Source organism: Bufo bufo, chromosome 8 (assembly GCF_905171765.1).
Source record: "Bufo bufo chromosome 8, aBufBuf1.1, whole genome shotgun sequence".
Taxonomy (NCBI): Eukaryota; Metazoa; Chordata; class Amphibia; order Anura; family Bufonidae; genus Bufo; species Bufo bufo.
The window spans coordinates 30,290,921-30,313,961 of record NC_053396.1 but is presented as its reverse complement, the minus strand read 5'-3'; the positions used below and the strand labels follow the sequence as shown (position 1 = coordinate 30,313,961).

Below are 23,041 nucleotides of genomic sequence, written 5' to 3'. Positions count from 1 at the left end.
TTGCAGGAAGACCAGACTAATGAAGGCAGTATTATCTTTAATTGCATCGATTACAGGGAGGCAGTAATGTCATTATTTAAATCATTTTCTGGGCAGTACTACCTGTACCTACATCGTTGTCAGGGAGAGAAAGGGAGCCAGTACTTGCTGACCCTACTTAATTTGGTAGACATCAGGATATACTGCTTTCCCTAGACAGGGCATTACCACCTTACACTGAGACATACCTAGTGGTCACCTTGGGGAAGTGTTCCTAAATAATACTTAAAAGAGGTTGTCCAAGGGTTTTATACTGATGAAATGTCCTCAGAATAGGTCGTCAGTGTGTGATTGGTTGGGGTCCGACTCCCGTCACCCCTGCCGATCAGCTGTTCGAAGAGGCCGCAGCACTCCGGTGAGTTCTGTGGCCTCCTGACAACTTACCAAGCACAGTAGCGTCCATTGTATAGCGGCTTTGCTTGTTATTAAAGCTCAACCCCATTCACTTGAATGTGACTGAGCTGTGCCTAGGCAAGGGGTTGATGAAGGTGACACCACTCGCCTAGGATTGAACATGTTGAAATTCGGTGCTTCTTTCCCCAGCACGTGCTACTGAGAGAGGAAACCCCCGTTTGGGGGAACACATTGAGTACCAGTCTACCCATAGGAAACCCTTTGCAAAGAGGGGGAGAACAAGCAATCTTCACACAGTTACTCCTCAATTGCATAGAAACCTGGGACTCCACTACTGCATGTCCACCATGGACCATAGACACAATAGACGAGATGTTCATTGACATAGATGTGAGAGTTTTTTAGGCACATTCTGTTACCTTTGCAGAGGGTATTGTGCAGAGAGGGGGAGTAGATAAGCTGCGAGCATCATCTATTATGATATTGGATCCTGCGATAGCTATACAGAGGTGTTATTTGTGAATATAATCCTGCATGTTATAATAATGAGATGACTGATGAGAAATGATCTCTACAGAACAGGAAGTCTCAACATATTATTTGGCTAAGAACGCGTTAACATCTCCATTAAGACGTCCCAGCTGCCTGATCTGGCACAAATGACGGCTTTCGGCTGGACCACAAACCGAAGCATGCGGATCACCGCCAGATCATATTATATTCAATAGGGATACAGCAGTGATCTGTTGAATCCAGCAATGCCAAATTCAGAACAGCCTGCTGGAAATGTTCACCGTAGATGTGAATGTGGCCTTAGTGGCCAGTCCAAAAGTGCAGAATTCTTTTTATTTATTTTTTAACATAGTGACATGGAAATGTAAAAATAAAAAACACCAAAAATGCAAAAACAAATATATGTTTAATATAAAAACTTGATTAGTAGGTCATTTTCTGATGATGCATTTCTTTTAAGTGCTAGTAGATTATTGTATAATTAGACTGATTGGCATTTCTGAAGCCCAAAAAAGCCCCATGGGATCTTTTAACGGCTGTGGATATAAGCCGGCTTATGTTTTTACATGCATCCTAAGTAATTCCTGACTCTCATCTATTTTATTTAATTTGCTTGCAGTGACAACGTGGACTCGTTCTGCCTGCATATTGCCGAGGATGACGGAGAGGTCGACACAGACTTCCCCCCTCTTGATTCCAATGAACCCATTCACAAGTTTGGTTTCAGCACCCTGGCTCTTGTAGAGAAGTATTCATCCCCTAACCTGGCAGCTAAGCAGTCACTATTTGTAAGGATGTAAGTATGCGATTGTAAAATTCCAGTATGTAAATAGGTAAAACAAAAAAATGATCTAATTTGAGATAAAACCCTGGACTTCAAAGTTGCCACCCCAGTGCCACCAGCTTCCCCCTCAGTGCCACCAGCTTGCCCCCCCAGTGCCACCAGTCCCCCCCCCCAGTGCCACTAGCTTGCCCCCCCCCAGTGCCACCAGCTTGCCCCCCAGTGCCACCAACTTGCCCACCCCCCAGTGCCACAAGCTTGCGCCCCCAACTGCCCCCCAGTGCCATTATCTCACCCTCATAGCCATGCTCCCAGCCTTTCCTGTAGGGGCGCCGCTCCACAGCTCCTCCATTTTCTCTGCGCGCTGCACTGTCGTCCTGACGTCACACAGCGTTGGGTCATAGTGCGCGCTTACACGCGGTGTGTGCCTGCGGGTGACCACGGAGCGTTAAGTAATAGCAAGCGCTTCACTCCCGCTCTGTGGTCACATGACACAAACGAATCCTCGATGCAAAAAATTGCATCAAGGTTTTTTTGTCTAATTACTCGATTTAAATCGAGTAATCGTTCCAGCCTTACTTCCATTACTTTAAGAGATAAAGAGGCAGTACTGTCTGTTTCTATCATCTGCAGTGAGAGACAGGGAGGCAGTACTATCTGTGTCTACATCTGGTGCCATTAGATTAAGGCGCTCTCTCCCCAAGGAGCAATAGTACCCCCCAAACCCTGACAGGCCTCTTACCCAGTTAAGCCAGTACTCTCTGCTCTGCACTGATGAGGGGCAATCTCCCCGAAACAGCTGTCTGCAGATGAGGTGCTGGCTTGTTTAATATCCGAGTTATGACTCAAGGCTTTTCTGTGTTTACATAATTTACAGAGAGTCAGGGAGGCAGTACTATCTGTGTCTACATCATTTATAAAGAGACAGGGAGGCAGTACTATCTGTGTCTACATCATTTATAAAGAGACAGGGAGGCAGTACTATCTGTGTCTACATCATTTATAAAGAGACAGGGAGGAAGTATTGTATCTGACTACATCATTTACAGGCAGAGGCAGGGAAGCAGTACTATCTGTGCCTGCATATTTTATACACAGAGACAGGGAAGCAGTATTATATGTGTTTCTATCATTTGCAGGGGAGATGGGGAAGCAGTACTAACTGTGCTTACACCATTTAAAGGGAGAGACAAGGAAGCAGTACATTTTGTGTCTACATCAATTGCAGAAAGAGAAAGGGAGGCAGTACCATCACCATTTAAAGGGAGAGTCAGGGAGGAAGAGCTATCTGTGCTTACATCATTTACAGGAAGATACAAGAAGGCAGTGCTACCTATACCGACACCATTTACAGAAAGGGACACGAGGGCAGTACTATCTGTAGCTACACAATTTGCAGGGAGAGACAGGAATGTATTACTCTCTGTGTCTACATAATTTATGTGAAAAGATGATGCAGTACCAGATCTTTCTTAGCCAAGCAGTCAAAAGTCAATAAAAAAAGGTTACAAAAAAAATCATAGGGGCTCATTTACTATTCTGAAGTACACCTAAATTAGGCCTCATGCACACGGCCGTGTTCCACGGCCGAGAGCGGTCCGTGGTGACCCGGCCGGGATTCCTGCTGACAGTAATGCCGCTTCATGCCGCCTCTGCTGTACAGTAATACACTCGTATAGATCATACCAGTGTATTACTATAGTGCAGCGGCGGCATGAAGCGCGCAGCGTCATAGCAACCAATGACGCCGTGCACTCCTGCTGTCAGCAGGAATCACGGACCGCTCTCGGCCGTGGAACACATTTAGACTGGCGCTGGATGCGCCGAAGTTATGGAGAGGCCTGCGCCTCTTCATTACTTCGGCGATCCACCACCAGCTATGGGTCTTTATTAAGAGCAGCGTCTAAAACGCAGGTCTTAATAAATGTGCCCCATAGTGTTTAATACAAGGACATCTCCCTGGACAGGGCATTGTGTAGCGATATCTAGAGGTTTAATGAATGTTATACTACCTGGGCCTCCAGCAGTAGTAGTGTAATAGGTAATCTACAGGTAACGAAAAGCTAAAAAAAAGTCATAATTTAATGGTGGATAGCTAAAAGAAAATAAAAAAATAGAATATTTGTGCCCTGTAACTTGTCTTTATTATACAATGGTAAATCACGTTTGCTGTAGGTACAGTTAGGAACTACGTGTTCCATTATCGTCTCGTTTTACAACAGTGTTCTCTATGTTCACGAGGACTGGGAATCTTTACTGTTCTGCTTTCCCTGACTGTAATATGTGATCTCAGTTGAAATGTGACCTGGTCATTAGCTTTGTGTTTTACTCTTTGATGTCAGTAGATGTGATCATTAATATAATCTCTACCCTAAACTTTAACAGATTTGTTTGCCCAGACTGAACCTTGCACCCCTAGTTACTATTGTTAAGGCAATTTGTAGAAGACGTGAAGGTTTTGAACTTTTGATCAGTAGCCCACCCAAGGTTAGTGTAGGGAAAATAGTGTTTTCATAGTATGAAATTTCCCTGCAAACTACACCCAAACCACCCTCCTGACGGCTTATCAGTCCAGACTCCACCATTGACACGCACATGGAATCTGGCCGGCTATATAGTAGCATATGGCGATAATGTGTCTACCAAAATTCCTACTTCACTCCTTTTTCAAGGGGTGCAGGTCAGCCACCTATAGAGAAGAGAACAATCGGACCCCGTTGGAGTACAGTAGGGTTGTGGAGGGGCAGGTGAATCAAAGATTGTCCTTCTCCATTCCACTTCCTGGTTTCGGGCGTAGGAAATGACTTAAAAATGTCAGGTGGGGATTCAGCCAGAATGGTCAGTCCAAGCCATCTACTGTGTGTCAAGCCTGAAACCAGGAACTGGAGAGCAGAGATGGAGGATCAACAAGGTGAGTAATGATTGTTTTCACATTGCAGGAAACACAAAAACACCATAAAATATCAGCCAGCAAGCATGCTGCGTAACAGAACAACAAACAAAGAAAAAACATTTGTCTCAAAATGATTACTGCCACCACAATGTCCATGGCCCTGGCCTCCAGAGTAGATAAGTCTCTACATAGTATAGTGATTCTATGAGCACCCCAAAGATATAGAAAGTCAAATTGCAGCGCTCACCTGCGTATCGAGTCAGTGGCGCGGATACAGCCAGGACAAAGCCAACGTAAATTGCATAAAAAGCAGAAAGGTCCAGCTTCCGATAAAACGATATCCTTTATTTGATGCGGTAAAATCCATACAAGACTATTGCAGAATCTTACATTAATGATCCTTACTCATGATATATAACGAGGGATATCGTTTTACCGGAAGCTGGACCTTTCTACTTTTTATGAGCAGCACATGGTTCTACCGCATCAGTTATGTACCCTCAACACCCCTACAGTGCCCCTCAGATTTTCTATCAAATACTATTCAGTAAGCGTAAAGGGCATCATGATCGGTTTTACTTCTGGCTCAGACAGATGTAAAATATATGCCTTTCATTTTTTGAAAAGTTTAAGAAGTACATTTGCTTTCTAACAATTCAGAAGATGTTTCATCTGATCAGTGACCTTGTCTAATGCGGGCAAGGAAGGTTGTAGTCAGTGATGCAGAAGGCATCCTTTAGCTACTACACATACTATGTGGACTAGTTTGGGCACATTTTTTATCCTTCTAGCTCTTTCATCGTCGTTCGTGTCATAATAATGAAACAATTAGGGCATCTGGGAGAGTGGAGGTATTCTCCACCTCAAATCTATTAAAAAGGTGCGTACTTGATTCCAAAAGGACTGCAGGGCACCACACTCCCATAAACCGTGTAACAGATCCGTACCGAACTTGAGTGGCCCTCCATACCTCGTTTGAAACATATTTACTCATCAAATTCTACCTCCTAAAGCACGCATGCTCAACCTGCGGCCCTCCAGCTGTTGTAAAACTACAACTCCCACAATGCCCTGCTGTAGGCTGATACCTGTAGGCAGTTCGGGCATGCTGGGAGTTGTAGTTTTGCAACAGCTGGAGGGCCGCAGGTTGAGCATGCCTGTCCTAAAGGCAACAGACTCCTTGGGGGCAATTGTTTATGATCGCATTCAGCCATTTCTAAGATTCAGAGGTTAAAAATCAGTCTGCTTGTTCATCAGGCCATTGGAGGCAGTATTACACAGCAAGATGATCGCTAACGAGCGCTCATTGGCCGAAATATCGGCCAGTGTAATACAGCCTTAAGGCTGGGTTCACACTTGAGCGTTTTACAGCGCGTTCAAACGCGCTGTAAAACGCTCAACACATGAAAACCAATGCTTCCCTATGGCCCTGGTTCTCACTTGAGCGTTTTACAGCGCGTTTGAACGCGCTGAAAAACGCCCTACGCTCAAACAAGTTCTTGAGCTTCTTTGGGGCGTTTTACAGCGCGTTTGTGGCCATAGGACATTGCAGTCAATCACACAAACGCGCGTCAAACGCGCGTTTACTATTGCAAAAAACGCGCGTCAAAAACGCGCGTTAAACGCGCATATCAAAGACGCTCAGGTCTGAACCCAGCCTAAGTGTTTCTGAGCTCAGTAGATAAGAAATGAGAGCCACACATGGGCCTTCAGATGACAAGATTTAAAGAAAACAGAAAGTGACAACTTGCAAACAGACTGACTTTTTAATCCCTGTATTTCTGAAATGGCTGAACATTTTTAATAGAGACTAAATAAAAAAAAATATATTCTTAGTGAAAATGAGGAAAGTGCAACCATACAAAAAAATGCCCCTAAAGTTGTATATAGCCTTTTAAAGGGGCTATCCGGGAAAAGATACTGATGACCTATCCTCAGGATAGGACATCAATATCCGGTTGGCGAGGGTCCGATCAGCTGTTAGGCGAGGCTGGGCGCTCAGTGAGCGCCTTGTCCTTTTCCTAGGCCAGGGACGCCACTGTACTTGTGGTCATGTGGCCTAAATGCAGCTCATCCCCATTCAAGTCAACAGGGTTGACCTGCGGTACCAAGCACAGCCACAATGCTTGGTAAGCTGCCGGGCGGCCGTGACACTCACCAGAGGTCCAGTGAGCGTTGCGGCTCCCTGAAACAGCTTATTGGTGGGTATTGTGGGACCGAGGTGATAATGATGACCCATCATTTTGTAACCCAGCCTAATTGATCATTATCTGACCTCCATATACATCTCCTAAATCCAGTATCCATCTTTACCCTTTGCTTACTGTGAAGAATAGCAGCTGAATTCATGTAGATGGGGCAAAGCTGCAATTCCCAAGACAACCCATGAAGGAGAGTGGCACTGTTACTGCAGGCTTTACTTTTTCTAATTTTACTCAACACCTTTTAGGCTACTTTCACACTGGCGGCAGCAGGGTTCGGCGGGGGAACAGCCTGCTAACGCTAGCCCACCGTGCCGCTGGAAGTCCGCTCCGGCCCCATTCACTATAATGGGGGTGGGTCGGAGAATGTTGTAGTTTTTGTCCAGTCGCTTCTCGGCATGTTTGCAGTGTTATAGTGAATGGGGCCGGAGCAGACTACCGGCGGCATGGTGGGCTAGCGTTAGCATGGATCCGGCAGGCTGTTTCCCCGCCGGAACAGCCTGCCAGAACCTGCTGCCGCCAGTGTATAAATAGCCTAAGAAGATGAAAGTCAAGCTCTTATTGGATGCTGTGTGCCACGAAGCTAGTTTTTCTGCTCGACTGTGTTTTTTTTTTTTAGCCCAATGAGCAATATAATGATTGTCCATTGAAATAACTTGCATTATCTGTTGCAGCAGCCATTTAACATGGCATCTCATGACAGTTGGAGAACAGCCATGGGTCACGTCTTGAGCTGCTTCTGTAGTTGCGTGGAATAGCTGTCAATTTCATCGGCAACCCGTGTACATAGCTACGTGTATGCAGGGTCATATACTGTGTCTTCATGAATAGCATATAGCTGGCTTCAACTACAGTTACACATCTGTAATATATAGAAATTGTTTTGACAGTTTTAGATTTAATTTTTATAATGACATCACGAAGAATCCGCTCCGAAATTATCGTGGGCTGTCGTTCCTTGACCTGTCTAATGGTTGATTTGGCGGGGTTCTCCTGAGCATGCACTGCATGCCTGTCTTCTCTTCTGAGACCTAAGAGAGCCGCTAGTGTTTGCAGTCGCGCTGCCCACACTCGCCGCTGCCAATGCAAACAGAGGGCCGGCCACGTCCTGCTCTGAATACCCAGCAGTCCTTGGCTGGAAGCGGATTGCTAGGAATCAGCAGCGGCTATCCGCAAGGGCAATCAATAACTGTTAGAGAGTAGGAAGGGGGAGGGGGGCAGCCAGATCACACCCTGAGTACCTGTGCCCAACTGGGAAGACAGGCCATGAAATAAAGCCATTAGCTGTCTCTTTTATGCCAAGAGCTGAAATACATCTGTGTCTCGTTTGTGCTCCAGCTGAGCGAACAGGCATAACCAAGGCTGGCAACTTCTATACGTTCCTTTAATGATCCAGGTCTGATTCCTTGCACTTTTTTGACGGGTGTTGTTCATGGTGGCTATAGAAGTCTCTGGGCTCAAAGTCCACCTAATCATAATGCCTTGTAGTGCTCCTTCCTGGTATAAGAAATATACCCTCATCATTTTATAAATCCATTACTGCAGTGCTGAGGAAATCAGCTTTTATTCTGTAGGCAAATTAGTGATTAAGTGCATTGTGGGTGGGGCTGCGCCTTTCTCCATAGCTTAAAGTGGACGTGTCCTCTCTCCTGACATGCCTGTTTTAATTGCTGCATGCATTCCCCATGTAATACCGATTCTGGAGCATCTATTTATATGGCTCTATCTTGTGCCATTCCTTTGTTATTTGTACTAGAAGTTCTGAATGAATTACTAGCAGTCTGCAGTAAGGGTACAGAGGGGTGTTAACCAGTTGGGGGTGTGTCTCACTCTATCCAGTCAGTGCTGCCATTGTTAGTCTGTGCAGGGTCACCCCCCCGAACTGGTTACCACCTCTCTGTACCCTTACTGCAGACTGCTAGCAATTCATCCATAACTACTAGTTAAAATAATAAAGGAATGGCGCAATATACAGACGTAAGAATAGATGCTCCAGAATTGTTATCACATGGGGAATGCATTAAGCTATTAAAGCAGGAATGTCAGGAGAGGGGACAGGTCCTCTTTAAATTTGAGGGTAAGGTTTTCCGGGCATTCTCGTTCCTAGAGCTGAAATCCTATGCGTTCACTGAAAATTCAAAATTAGGCGTCATGTACACGACCATATTTTGCATCCGTGTCCAATTATTATTATAATTTTTTTTGTGCTGTTCCTTTTTGTGTGTCTATTTGTGTAAATTATAGAACAGGTCCTATTCTCGCTCCTAGTCATTTCTAGTAATGGGAGTGAAAAAAATGAGGGTTTTGCAGACCATATATGGACATGGTCGTGTGCATGAGGCCAGAGGCGCATGCGCGGTACAGTACGTTAAGGCTAGGAAAGAGCCAGGAAAAAGGGCCGTTCTGCGCTTGTGCCAGATTTTGCTCTTTTAGCACAGACGTGAGATTCAGTCGCAGGTGTGATGACACAGGGGAAGTCTCAGCCTGTCAATCAAGCCACAGTGGGAGGGACTCGGAGGTGAATGCGAGGGAGTAGGGAGCACTGAATGTTGGCCCCACCCACGGTGCACTTAATCACTAATTTGCATACAGGATAAAAGAGGATCTTCTCAGAGTTGCAAAAATGGATTAAAAAGATATATTTCTCAGGTCTCATGCACACGGCCGTATCTGTATTCTGGTCCGCAGGCCACCGATACAGATACCTTTCACATGCATTCCACATATTTCTCACTCTCATTAATAGAAATGCCGATTCTTGTCTGCAAAAAGGACCAGAAAAGTTCTATAATTTGTGGAACAGCCACACAGATCCACAAAAGATGCGGATGTGTGCATATTCCCATGGGAATGAACGGGTCAGTGTGCTATCCCCAAAAAATACGGATAGCTCACCGAAGAATAATACGGTCGTGTGCAGGAGTCCTTATACTGGGAAGTGACACTACTAGACATTATGACCAGCTCAGTAACGAAAGTAGCCACATTACTTTGCAATGCGATTGATGCAAGGACACTGCAAAATTGAAGGGTGACTTGTCCATATGCAGGATGTGTCAATAAAGTTGTTGACTTCAAGAAAAAAAATGGGCTCCAGAATTAATAGAAGCATGTAATAAGGTGTTACATGGTAGAGTGCTTTCTACCCTCTGTATCTGCATCACAATATCAAGTTCATTTATAATATCTGAATTGGGCCTGCAAGGCATGTCAGAGAAACAGCAACACATCTTCTCCTCCCCCGAAATCCCCCACCTCTTCTTCTCCCTCCCTGCCCCGGCTGAAACAGGCCGTGGCCATAAAGGAAGATGGAGAGACGCGTTAGCTGAGAATGATCGCTATCATTAAAGACAGGAGGAGGTTTCACTTATCACCGCCAGCTTTATACATGGCAGGTTGGATGAGGCGTCCACAGGTAGAGCAGTGGGATACAAATTGCAAGGGTCCTACAGCCATTCTGTACACGCGGTAACAAAAGCACAGCCTAATGAAAGAACACAGTATCTCATCCTTTATATGTATCCTACACTATCCATCAACAGTAGCCTGGTGTTATATCGGGGGCCTTCGTCCGTCGCTGCCCCACTACTTCTATTAGGAACGTCATGCATTGAACTACTACTGCTCCCGTTTTTGTCATCACCACCACCACTCCCATCCTTGCTCTGTGTGCAGTTGCAGGACTGCTTCTAATTGTAATCCGCTTCTGCTGTAAATGCTGAACTGCTCTCTTACTCCTTACCTGAGCCTTAGATATTCTAGTCCTAGTGAAAGTGTGCTCATCTCTATCTGACTGCCCGTGTACTGAACCTTGCTTGTTACCATCTATGATCCCCCACTGCCTGTCCTGACTTCGGATTTGTTTTACGGATATGTATGAACTCTACCTTCCCTGACCTTGGACTGTTTCTTGACTATGAGCATTGCCTGACCCCTTGGTCCTTCACACAAGAGTCTCTGACCCACGTGGGTGAGCTGCAAGTACATTGGGACTATTCGAAGAGGCCTGGTGGTTCTCCTGCAATGAATACCAGATCTTTTTATAGGGGATAAAGGATAAAAACCAGGGGATAGCCCTAAGCTAAACCGGTTAGTTGGCACAGTGGTCCATCCCCACTGTCCATTACGGTAAGCTCAGGCCATGGATCCCGCCGGCCTACCCTGTATGGGCCTACCTGAAGTGCTTCAAGAACTGTCCCAAAAACATGAACACCAGGACCCAATACTGTCATATTTGTACGTGTCCCCCCCACCTAAACTAACCTAAACAGTTGGTAGAGTGTGTCCAGCCTCACTGTCTGTTACACCCGGCTTGTGTTTTTAACCCACAAGGCACAAATACATTTTATGAAATAAGTCCCAATTCACTATTTGTTATTTTATTTGGATCCAAAGAGTGGACACCAAAAAAATCGGACTTTATAATCAATTAGGTTGTGGAATTACAAATTTTGTTATATATGAGTTCATTAAACATGGAGAATTTTCAAAAATTCTTTGTGTATTAAAAAATTTCAATATATCTCCTTATTGGAAAATCTACTTGTGATTTTGCAGCATATATCTTATTACTGGGAGAATCTCCAGTGCCATTTCCAGCACTGGAGGGGCAATGGGATCCTACCTGACATCTAACTGACCATAAGTCTTGGTGAGATATATCACTGTGACCTACATTTATGGACAACTATTACATAATCTGAACAAAAAGTAAAGGCAAGCGAATAAAAGTTTCATCCCAAGCTAAGTGTCAGTCAGCAGGAAGATTAGTCGTAGTTTATCTGTCACAAGTAGAAATTGCACTTGAAATGGTCAGATTTTTAGTATATATTGGATAGGTTAGGTCCCTTTTACAGTCCTGCATGTAAGATTTTAGCTGAGCGAAGTGGGCACAGGCAGAAGCCCGTTCTGCCAAGCTAATCCTGGCACAGCAGATCCGCCATGTGAACTTCAGTCCAGACCGGAACTTAATATATAGCCATAGTATGGGGTCATCGTTCAAAATGTTCCGAAGTCTGTAAGATTATTTTTTTTTTACACCCAAACCAAAGACCAGCAAGTGGTCTTCCTTTGAGCACCTACCCTCTAATGATGGCCAGGCCTTATACCATAGATGAATCTCATCAATTTTAGTGGGATTCGCCGTCCATCTAATGTATTTTTTGGGGTCTTGTCTCTTCCCCAATGGTGAAGGACTGTACTGTTGAAATCCATTGTTCTCATAGGGATGAAGCCAGAGGTGTCTGGCAGTAGCTTATTCCCCTTTCCCCATTAAGAACACATGCACGCTTGACCGAGCCAAGTAGAGGAGGTAGAAAGGAATAGCAGTTGGCCAATCGTGCATTCGGCTGGCAGTTATTTAACCAGCTCGCCCTTCTCCCTGGTGAGTCCAGTAACCTTTGCTGGACCCTCCATAAATGCATTTTATTGCTGCTTTTACTCGTTATTATAAAATGGAAGCATTTTACAGCAGGTTTTTATAGACACTGTATGCCTGCTTGTTGTGGGCTTCTGGTGCTTGCTGGATTTCATATGCCAACCTTTCATTATCACTTGGTCACATTGACCTCTGGTCTTATACAAGCCCCTGCTGTAGCAGGCTGATAATATAGCTCTGTTCTTTCATTTTGCTACGCTCAGCAGTTTCATCACTAAGACTGTATTAGGGAATCACTATATTGGCTCTTTATAAAGCGGGTCTTTAACATGAAGCCCTTCTTTGATCCCTTAAGCGATGGTCCATTGTTGGATTCTGGGTGCTTTACTCTTCCACTTTTACTATACACCAGGTTGTTGATTGAAGCTCTGACTTGTAAGCAATTTGAGTCCCTTGCTCATCACTTTCAGGAAATTCATTTTCCAGTATGGCATCCTCTCTATGATTTTCCCTTTGATCATTAAAGATGTACTGGAGACCAAATCTCCTGTACAAGAGGTCTTACCTGAGTATCAGTACTAGATCCAATTCTGCAAGCGTATCACTGTATTTTGACTGGTTACCAGTTACTAACCACAAGTACATTTCTTTCCATATTCCTCAAACAGAAATGCAGCTCATGGATTCTCCTTGATCCAAGTTGACAGTACGAATGTGCCGATGAGGGAGATCTTGGAGAAAGCTCTGAAAAGAAGAAAAGGCTCACAGAGGAACTCGGGTAGGTGCAAAAAATGCTGCTCTCCGGTGTCATTTTCATTCTTTTAGCTTCTTTACTCACCCCTCTGTGGCTCTGGTCTCTTCTACTTTCTGTGGGCAGGCAGCAGCTTGTCATATGTGGCAGTCAAGCATTTGCATTTCCCAGGAGAACATAAGGCTATACGGACTTATGCACGTGACAGTTACTTGGCATCCGTGTCTGATCTGCATTTTTTTTGCGGATTGTACACTGACCCATTCATGTTTTCGGGTCGCTGTCCGCATCTGTATGTCTGTTACAAAAATTATAGAACATGTCCTACTCTGGTCCGCAGAAGAGAACAGCCATTTCTATTGATGGGAGAATGAAAAATGCGGAAAGCACACGGATGGTATAGAGGGAGATATAGCTGTATACTTCTATACATTTAGAAGTAGGAATGAATGAATGGTATCTGGGCTGCTTCACTATGAGATCACTAGGCTGGCTACTGGACTAAAATTTCGACCACATGAGAAATGGCCAAGCATGCTACCAGAGAGGAAAATGTAATGAACAATAAAATCCAACAATATTTATATTGAGTGTATATTGCTATCATACCAAAAAAAGCAGTGACTGTAACATTGCTAGCGCTTGCTGTACTCTCCGCTCCCTGGTCCGTGTCCTGACTGCATATAGTGTCAGCATCAGGAATTAGTGCGTGTAGGTGTGCACTGTGACTTGACGCTGTGTGACGTCAAGTCCCAGTGCGGCGCTGCGCCGGCAGAAGAAAAGGGAGTGGTGACTGCAGGAAGAGCCCGCTGGATCTGCCCAACGGCGACACCTACCAGAGCTGGAGAGATAAGTTCATTTGTTTTATGTCTGATCTGAAGTCTGATAAATATTGGGGGTCTGATCTGATGTCTGATAAAGTGTAGGGGTCAGATCTGAGGTCTGATAAAGATTAGAGGTCTAATCTGGGGTCTGATAAAGATTGGAGGTCTAATCTGGGGTCTGATAAAGATTGGGGGTCTGGTCTAAGGTCTGATGCAAAATATACTTATCTGATTTCCCTCCTCTGTATTCTAGGTGCGTCTTATAAAGTGAAAAATACGGTACTTTATTTGAAATGTCCTATTCATAGTAATACTATTCATGGGGAACATGCTTTTATTGTACTGGCAGTCCCTGCCTGGAGGTCCATTGTTGGGCAAAATTGGATTGCTAACCATAGATGGCTAGGATTAGTGTTGAGCGAACTTGTGTTTTAAGTTCGGCGTCTAAAGTTCGAGTTCAGGTTATCGAAGTATCACGTTATGGATTCTAAATTCCGTTATTGTCCATGGTAGCGGAATCTATAACAGGATACTTCGATAACCCGAACTTTAGACCCGAACTTAAAACACAAGTTTGCACACAACACTAGCTAGGATACCTCAACAACACTTACATGTGAGATTCCTCCGATTTCTGGGATAACTCCACATACCTTATCCATGAAAGACTGATCTAATACATTCAGAGCATTTCCCAACTATTAACATACAACATAATGGATTGATTGGCCCATAGAGGGTTAATAATAGTACTCTGACTTGATTTGCTCCTTTTGGCCACCCCGCCATTGCCAAAATGTACACATTCTTTTAGCCCGTCTGTGAATATATTAAAGTTGAAATTGTTCCCAAACCCTTCTCCTTTTCCCAACCACCAGTGCCCCATCCATCACAAGCTTTAACAAGCTATCGACAGGCGAGAGTAAAGGGGGAGCAAGTTTTTAATAAAAGTGGTGAGAGATAAGGTGGTGAAGGACACGGGAGAGCAATCTCAATGCCGTATTCCCAGGGAGAGATAAGAGAGCCTGGGAGAGATCAGATCCTCATAAAGAGAGAGCGAGATGGAGAGGGGACAGGAGCCTCATTCTGCTGCCAGCGTCTGCAAGCAATTTGGCTGCGCTCCAGAGTCTATTGTTCAACCCGGGCTGTGGGCAGCCCGCTCCAGATGTTCCAGCTGCACGCGTTCAGATTGTGCCAGCTGACAGCACGCCATGGTACCCAGCTCCTCTGGACGCCCATCTCTGACCGCTGAGATAGAATTAAATGATGATGATCTCTCTCCCAAGTTGGGAGACCGAACTGTGCATATAAATCTCCATCCCATCGCAGCGTGAGAAGTCTATATCCATCATCACTCATAATGAACAAGTCGTTAGCGGCTGCAAATGGTCTGCTGGGCTGCTTTTCCCCAGGTTTCTTCTCCTCCTTTTGCCTTTTCTCTGTCTTGTCTTTTGTGGACTCCTTCTTCTTCTTCTTCTTCTCTCTCTTTTTTTTTTTTAAACTTCGCCTTTATCTGTTGTATCTGTGAATTATCTCTCTCTGCTGCTGCTCGCAGGAAAGTGAGACCAGGTCAATTAATCACCGCCCAGGAACCCGCTGCCTCGTTCTTGAGTCTTTCTCAAGGTCGAGGCGAGTTCTAACTACTTCAGAGGCCAGCTGCATAAATACAAGGCTGTCCTGCTGCTGGTGTCCACTTATTGCTAATGTAAAGAGCACGAGGTTGACAAGACATTTATGGAATCCCAAGACTGTATCCTATCCTGTATCGCTGCAAGCTCATCACGTAGAGCATACGCTGCACAATGTGACGAGATACAATAGGACTAACGAAGCGTTCCACTGTATGTAAAACGGCAGCGGTCAGGACATGCGCCAGCCGAGCAGGCAATTATCGGGAAGCAACCATTCCTGCTCATAAGTGGAAGAAAGATCTGCAACTACATGCACTGATCACCTCTACCGCATGGGGACAAATACAGATTTATTGGAACCACATTTACTGACGAGGCACATCTATGGCAGTCCTTGTAGTTTTTTCACCAACATTTACGCCTGGACTGAGACAACTGCTGACACACCTCCGCCCTGCTCAACTGCCAAATAAAATAGTCGCAAGTCCCTTAAAAGAGTTGTCCGGGTTCAGAGCTGAACCTGCACATATCCCCTTCTTCACCCAGGCAGCCCCTTTGAGATGAGCATTTCATTTCATGCTCCGGTTCTCTTCCTTCCCCTGTGTTGTATCGCGCAGGGCAAGGGCCGTTTGTTTATATTTTTATGCTTCCGCCTAGCAGTGTTGCCGGTGACATCATTGGCACTAATAGGCGGGGGGCTTTAGCGCTGCCCTAGCCTGTTTACAGGCTAGGCCAGCGCTAAAGCCCACCCATTAGTGAAGGTGACGGCATCGGGCTCACTGCTAGGTGAAAGCCTCCGCCTGGCAGAGACCCGGTACGTCACTGGATCTAATGAAAATGCCCTTTGATGTGCAATTCAGCACAGGGCAAAGAGCATCGAAGCATGAAATACTTGGGTGAAAAATGTTTATTAAATGACCCCCATTGTTTCTGGACTGAAGATGACGATTCAGTGTGCGGCATAAACAATTACTTCATCCGAGGGACAAGCTTTTTGCTCGTTTATCGGGCAATCGGCAGCATATTTACACGTCCTATTGTCGTAAATGAGCATTCATAGTAATATCCGTTCCCGATAATCGCCCTGACAATTGTGTGGTGTAAATTTGAACTGAACGCTAGGGCTAATGATCAACCCCCTCACCTTCTAGTGTGATGCCTACATGACCAAACTTCCTCAATAAAGCAGATTTTCAGGATCCCCATTATAGAGGCGCCTTTGCTTCAGTGTATTTGTGGAACTTGCCTGCTAATCTGTTTGGTTGCTATTTCCGAAAGTCCCATAGAAGTGAATGGAGTGAGCCGCCCCTGTCCCAGAGGTGGGACCCGCACGGATCAGACATGTCAATGTGCCATACAGGTCCAGATGGTGCATTTGCATGTTCAATAGCTGCCCGGCTGACTGCTATCTCTCCTCACTCAACCATACACATGCAGGCTTGGTTCAGCTGAGCATGCATGTGTTTTCAGTGCTAAGCGGCATGCTGCTAGACACCCTATCGGTGGCTTTTCTCTTTCAGGACAAACTGATCAGAAGTTTAAATGGAACTTGTCCAACTCTTCTTTTCCCAATATCATCTGTGAGGGGAGAAGATAATGAGTTGAGAATTCAACAGCATAGGTCATCAATATCAGATTGGCAGGGGTCTGACCCCAGGGAAACCCCCCCCCCCCCCACCAGCTGTTACGAGAGGTTGGGTGCTCTGTGAGTGCCACCACCTTTTCCTAGGCTGTATGACATCACCGTACATCGGTCACATGGTCTAGTTACAGCTCAGCTTCATTGAAATGAATGTGGCTGAGCTGCAATTTGAAGCGCAGCGCTGTACTATGTATGGCGCTGCACTTGGAGAGTTGCCAGGAGCCGCCTGCACTCACCTCCGGTCCACGCGACGCCCTTTAAGAATAGGTCCTCATTATGCATTACCGGATATCCCCATTTTTAAAGTGCATTATTACCCTTTCCCATTTTCTAAATGCATTACACCGCAAGTCTGCCTGGATTTCCGATATTGTAGGCTTCATTGCAAACGACCATTGTTTTGGGCAAAGAATGTGGATCGGACTCGGACACATTCATTTCTGCGGGTCCGCAAAAAATCTGGACAGCACACGGATACATAAAACATGTTTTGTTCTTGTCCATTTTGAGGACAAGAATAACCAGTTCTTGTAGAAAAACGCGTCCGGTATCTGTATTTTGCAGATTCGCGATTTGTGGACCGCAAATTGGATACGGTCGTGTGCACGAGGCCTTATTAAAGAATACCATAGTCTGCGGCACTAAAAAAGCCAGGATCCGCACAGAAACATGATGGCTCTCATTATAAGTCAAGTATTCGTTGTATTCATTCAAAAAACATAGCTCAGATGGCTACGCAATGAACGGAAGCCATGGCGCTGGTGTGAACAGAGCCTAAGTGGTTTGAAATGACTTCCTGTGTAACACTGAAACAGTGTAACATTTCTTCACAGCAATTTGAATTGGATTATCAAATATTCCTTATGCACCAGTTCCCCCAACTTATTGCCCTTGTGATACTGTGTAAACACGTGTACCCATCATCACGTCCGCACTACATCCGTCTACGGCTTGTGTGTTTTCCTTGGAACGGTGCTGCATTGCATGGCCCCGGGTGTTAAATTATTATATTCTCCTATTTATTTATTTTCTTAATTTCCAGGTAACGTTCTATTATACTTGGCAAAAAGACTATAGTAGCTGGTTACTGATTGCAAAGAAATATAGAAGTAATTGAGCCTCTTAAAGGAGTCTGGGGATTAGATATTGAGGGCCTGTCCTCCGGGTAGGTCATCACTATCTGAACAGTGGGGGTCTGACTCTCCCACCACTCCTGCTTGTCAGCTTTTTAAAGAGACCGCATCAGTCCGGTGAGCGCTGCAGCCTCCTCCCAGCTTACCGTGCACAGCGCCTCACTGTATATAGTGGCTGTGTTTGGTATTGCAGCTCAGCCACATTCACTTGAATAGGACTCAGCTGCGCCTAGGCCATGTGACTGATAATCGTGATTCTCGTGATGCTCACCTGAGAGCCGCCGACTCTTTACATAGGGGGTCCCGGGTGTCGGACACCCACGATCAGATATTCATAGGCTATAAATATCAAAATCCAGGACAACCCCTTCAAAAAGTATGTTGTGTTTGAATGTCAAGATTGCTAAAAAAAAATAAAAAATCCTCCAGCGCCTTGATTAGGGCATTGGATTTGAGAGCCCTTGTACATGGGCGGATGATGAGGAACTAATAGCACTGGATCCGAGTGTTTAAGGTTCCATTCACACGTCCGTAGTGTATTGCGGATCCGCAATACACCCGGCCGGCACCCCCATAGAAATGACTATTCTTGTCCGCAATTGCGGACAAGAATAGGTTATGTTCTATTTTTTATTTCAGGAGCCGCGGACCGGAAGATCGGCGGCGCGCTCCGGAAATGCGGATGCGGACAGTACACTGTGTGCTGTCCGCATCCATTCCGTCCCCATAGAGAATGAATCACCCGTTTCGCACAATTGCGGAACGGATGCGGACCACAATTGCGGACGTGTGAATGGAGCCTAATGCAGGCACAAAATACTCAATTACTGGCAACACAGTGCCACCTCTTGGAAGTGTCTGGCAAGATGGTTCTTCTTCTTGGGAGATTCGTCTTTGCATACTATTTTCCCATGGAGCATTACCAATAAGTCTCCGTACACAGCTGGTCTCTTTAGGCTAAATGCACACGATCAGGATTGCATGCAGATTTTCCTCGCGGATTTGCGTGCGGAAAATCCGCACCGTAAGTCATGCACATTGTATTCTATGAGAATTTGAAATTCTCAATGCACACAATGCAGATTTTTTTCCACGCGGATTTTGACCTGTGGTGCGGATTTTAAAATCCACAGCATGTAATTTTATTTTATTTTTCCTGACTGACTTCCACAAGGTGGCGCTAGCAAGATGGTTCTTTCCTTTGTAGATACCTCTTTTCTCATAGAGAATTGCCACTAGGTCTCCATACGCAACTAACTGGTCTCTGTGAGGAAAGACAGTACCCTGCTTAAGATATTGACATGGAAAAATTTTTAAAACCACCAAAAATTTCTTCTAAATACACTGCTCAAAAAAATAAAGGGAACACTTAAACAACACAATGTAACTCCAAGTCAATCACACTTCTGTGAAATCAAACTGTCCACTTAGGAAGCAACACTGAGTGACAATCAATTTCACATGCTGTTGTGCAAATGGGATAGACAACAGGTGGAAATTATAGGCAATTAGCAAGACACCCTCAATAAAGGAGTGGTTCTGCATGTGGTAACCACAGACCACTTCTCAGTTCCTATGCTTCCTGGCTGATGTTTTGGTCACTTTTGAATGCTGGCGGTGCTTTCACTCTAGTGGTAGCATGAGACGGAGTCTACAACCCAGACAAGTGGCTCAGGTAGTGCAGCTTATCCAGGATGGCACATCAATGCGAGCTGTGGCAAGGAGGTTTGCTGTGTCTGTCAGCATAGTGTCCAGAGCATGGAGGCGCTACCAGGAGACAGGCCAGTACATCAGGAGACGTGGAGGAGGCTGTAGGAGGGCAACAACCCAGCAGCAGGACCGCTACCTCCGCCTTTGTGCAAGGAGGAACAGGAGGAGCACTGCCAGAGCCCTGCAAAATGACCTCCAGCAGGCCACAAATGTGCATGTGTCTGCTCAAACGGTCAGAAACAGACTCCATGAGGGTGATATGAGGGCCCGACGTCCAGAGGTGGGGGTTGTGCTTACAGCCCAACACCGTGCAGGACGTTTGGCATTTGCCAGAGAACAGACAGAGAACAGACAGATGAAAGCAGGTTTACACTGAGCACATGTGACAGACGTGACAGAGTCTTGAGACGCCGTGGAGAACGTTCTGCTGCCTGCAACATCCTCCAGCATGACCGGTTTGGCATTGGGTCAGTAATGGTGTGGGGTGGCATTTCTTTGGAGGGCCGCACAGCCCTCCATGTGCTCGCCAGAGGTAGCCTGACTGCCATTAGGTACCGAGATGAGATCCTCAGACCCCTTGTGAGACCATATGCTGGTGCGGTTGGCCCTGGGTTCCTCCTAATGCAAGACAATGCTAGACCTCATGTGGCTGGAGTGTGTCAGCAGTTCCTGCAAGACGAAGGCATTGATGCTATGGACTGGCCCGCCCGTTCCCCAGACCTGAATCCAATTGAGCACATCTGGGACATCATGTCTCGCTCTATCCACCAACGTCACATTGCACCACAGACTGTCCAGGAGTTGGCAGATGCTTTAGTCCAGGTCTGGGAGGAGATCCCTCAGGAGACCATCCGCCACCTCATCAGGAGCATGCACAGGCGTTATAGGGTGGTCATACAGGCACGTGGAGGCCACACACACTACTGAGCCTCTTTTTGACTTGTTTTAAGGACATTACATCAAAGTTGGATCAGCCTGTAGTGTGTTTTTTCACTTTAATTTTGAGTGTGACTCCAAATCCAGACCTCCATGGGTTGAAAAATTTGATTTCCATTTTTTAATTTTTGTGTGATTTTGTTGTCAGCACATTCAACTATGTAAAGAACAAAGTATTTCAGAAGAATATTTAATTAATTCAGATCTAGGATGTGTTATTTTTGTGTTCCCTTTATTTTTTTGAGCAGTGTAGGTTTCACATAAAAGCTTGATTTAAACAACAGATAATTTTCTAATGACACATCCCTTTTATCCAAATAGAAAAAGGCGCAAATTGTAAAAAAAGTTTGCCTAATGGTGGACTTGTCAGGGTCAAAGGTGGATGATCTCCCAAATAGTTAGTTTCTAAAAGGGGTTTCTAATCAAATACCACTTTCTTAATGGCCTTTGGTCAGTAAGTAGTTAATAAATGTGAATAGGGACGGAAAAAAACGAATATAAATGTCTTTTATTTAAAAATGTGGGATTAATGAGTTTCATTTGTGGGAAACACATTTTCAGGGACAAATCTGGAGGAGCATCTGTCACCAAAACCATAAAAACTGTCAGTTGTTGGATCGCTGGAGGTGTTCACACTGGGAAATGATTGGAAACGATCATTGGGCAATTTTCTCCTTTTGTTTAGGGGCCTTAAATTGTAACTTTCACTGCTGTAGTATTATACATAAAGCAATCTTTAGTTTCTTCACATGCCACTGTTTTCCTTGAGCTTTTCCCTTAGTTACGGCTATTTTGGACCCTACAATATGAAGATCTTCTCAAGATGGCTCCTTTGCCAGTTCTCTGAGGCCAAAACGGCTTTCGCTCACTTTACATACACACTTGCTGTAGCCAGCAGCTGCCTGCCAGCCAATCAGATTGGATTACTGAGAGACACGCCTCCTCATTCTGAAGCCTAATGCAGGCATGCAATGTAAAGGACCGCCCCTCTGTTTTCTGTGTACACTAAGGGGAAGACAGGGAAGACTTAGCAACAGTCTTTTAAGGGACCTATGGAAAATAATGAAAGCTGTTTTTATAAGCTATTTCAAGATATTTGACAACCATTGACAGACTAACTCAGGTATTCATGCCTAGATCTAATAAACTAGCAAATAAAATAAAAAATTACACTTTAAACAACTGTATCAGCTTATTGTTAGGAGACCATTCTCCCCATTTCCAGCCCCCATAGAAGAGTCTGTTAAAAAAGCAGGCCAGAACAACACAGCATTTGCAATACTGAATACTGAAATGCTGGGCTCTCTGACTGAAACCCCATGAAACCCATTAAAATGAGCGTGGTCCGTTGGCCAACAATGGTTTCGATCATAAGATGCGGCTGGTGCTATTTTTTTCTTCTGTTGTTTAACTGTTCTTAGAATGGAAAAGGGATGCTAATGTGAACACAGCCTTAGTTGAGATCCTGTAAGGCCAAAATTACACCAACAGATTATTAGACCAATAGTCGGTGTGTATAACAAAAGATCTGTGTGTGAAATTGGCCACCTGATTATCTTTCATATAGTCTGTTGGTGTAATACAGGCCTAATGCACATATAGGGTCAGATTTATCATAGACAGGTGGCATATGACAGTCTGTGATCATTTCAGGCCGCCTGCCAGATGCTGCACCTAATTTTTGATGAGGTGTATACCTCGTCATAAATTAGGGGGACCGTCTGGAAGTCCGTGAGGCTATACTGATATTTACGCCACCAGTACTTACCTCGCTCCCCAGCACCCGCGTTACTTCCGACTCCTGCACGGCCACCACTGCATCTCCCCGTCGTGTATGAAAACATCCGGCATTAGGGGGGCAGCCAATAGCAGGCCGTGACGGGGTGAGCCTCCCTAGCATCGTCTGCTCCCCCCGTCACCGGATGTTTTCATCCATGCGGCGGGTGCCGGGGAGCAAGGTAAGTACCATCAGTGAGAGGGGCCCGGGCAGAAGGGGAAGCATTTAAGGGTTTGGCTAACCCCCTTTAAATCAGGTTACTGTTACTAATCACTGGAGCTGTGTATCCATTGATCCTGCAAGGGAGTGCTATGAGATTTCAGCTCTTAAGCTTGCAGAATTCTGAATGCAGCTCCTGATTGCAATACATGCTGTCACTCAGGATCAGTACACTGTAAATAATGCAATGCAGAGTTCTACTACCTGTGGCCAGATATTAGTTTTACAAGCTGCGCTTTCTGCAAAATATTAAATGTGCC

General features: G+C 45.2%; 1 protein-coding gene across 2 annotated transcripts in view; it reads left to right on the top strand.

Annotated features, from left to right (window-relative positions):
* The window catches only part of MAPKAP1 (MAPK associated protein 1), a 176,781-nt gene that overhangs the window by 88,153 nt on the left and 65,587 nt on the right, over nucleotides 1-23,041 (top strand). For both annotated transcript variants that reach the window (XM_040442681.1, XM_040442680.1), the window contains exons 6-7: nucleotides 1,526-1,702; nucleotides 12,827-12,936. In XM_040442681.1, coding sequence (XP_040298615.1) covers nucleotides 1,526-1,702; nucleotides 12,827-12,936 — 287 coding nt within the window. The remainder of the gene's footprint in view (nucleotides 1-1,525; nucleotides 1,703-12,826; nucleotides 12,937-23,041) is intronic.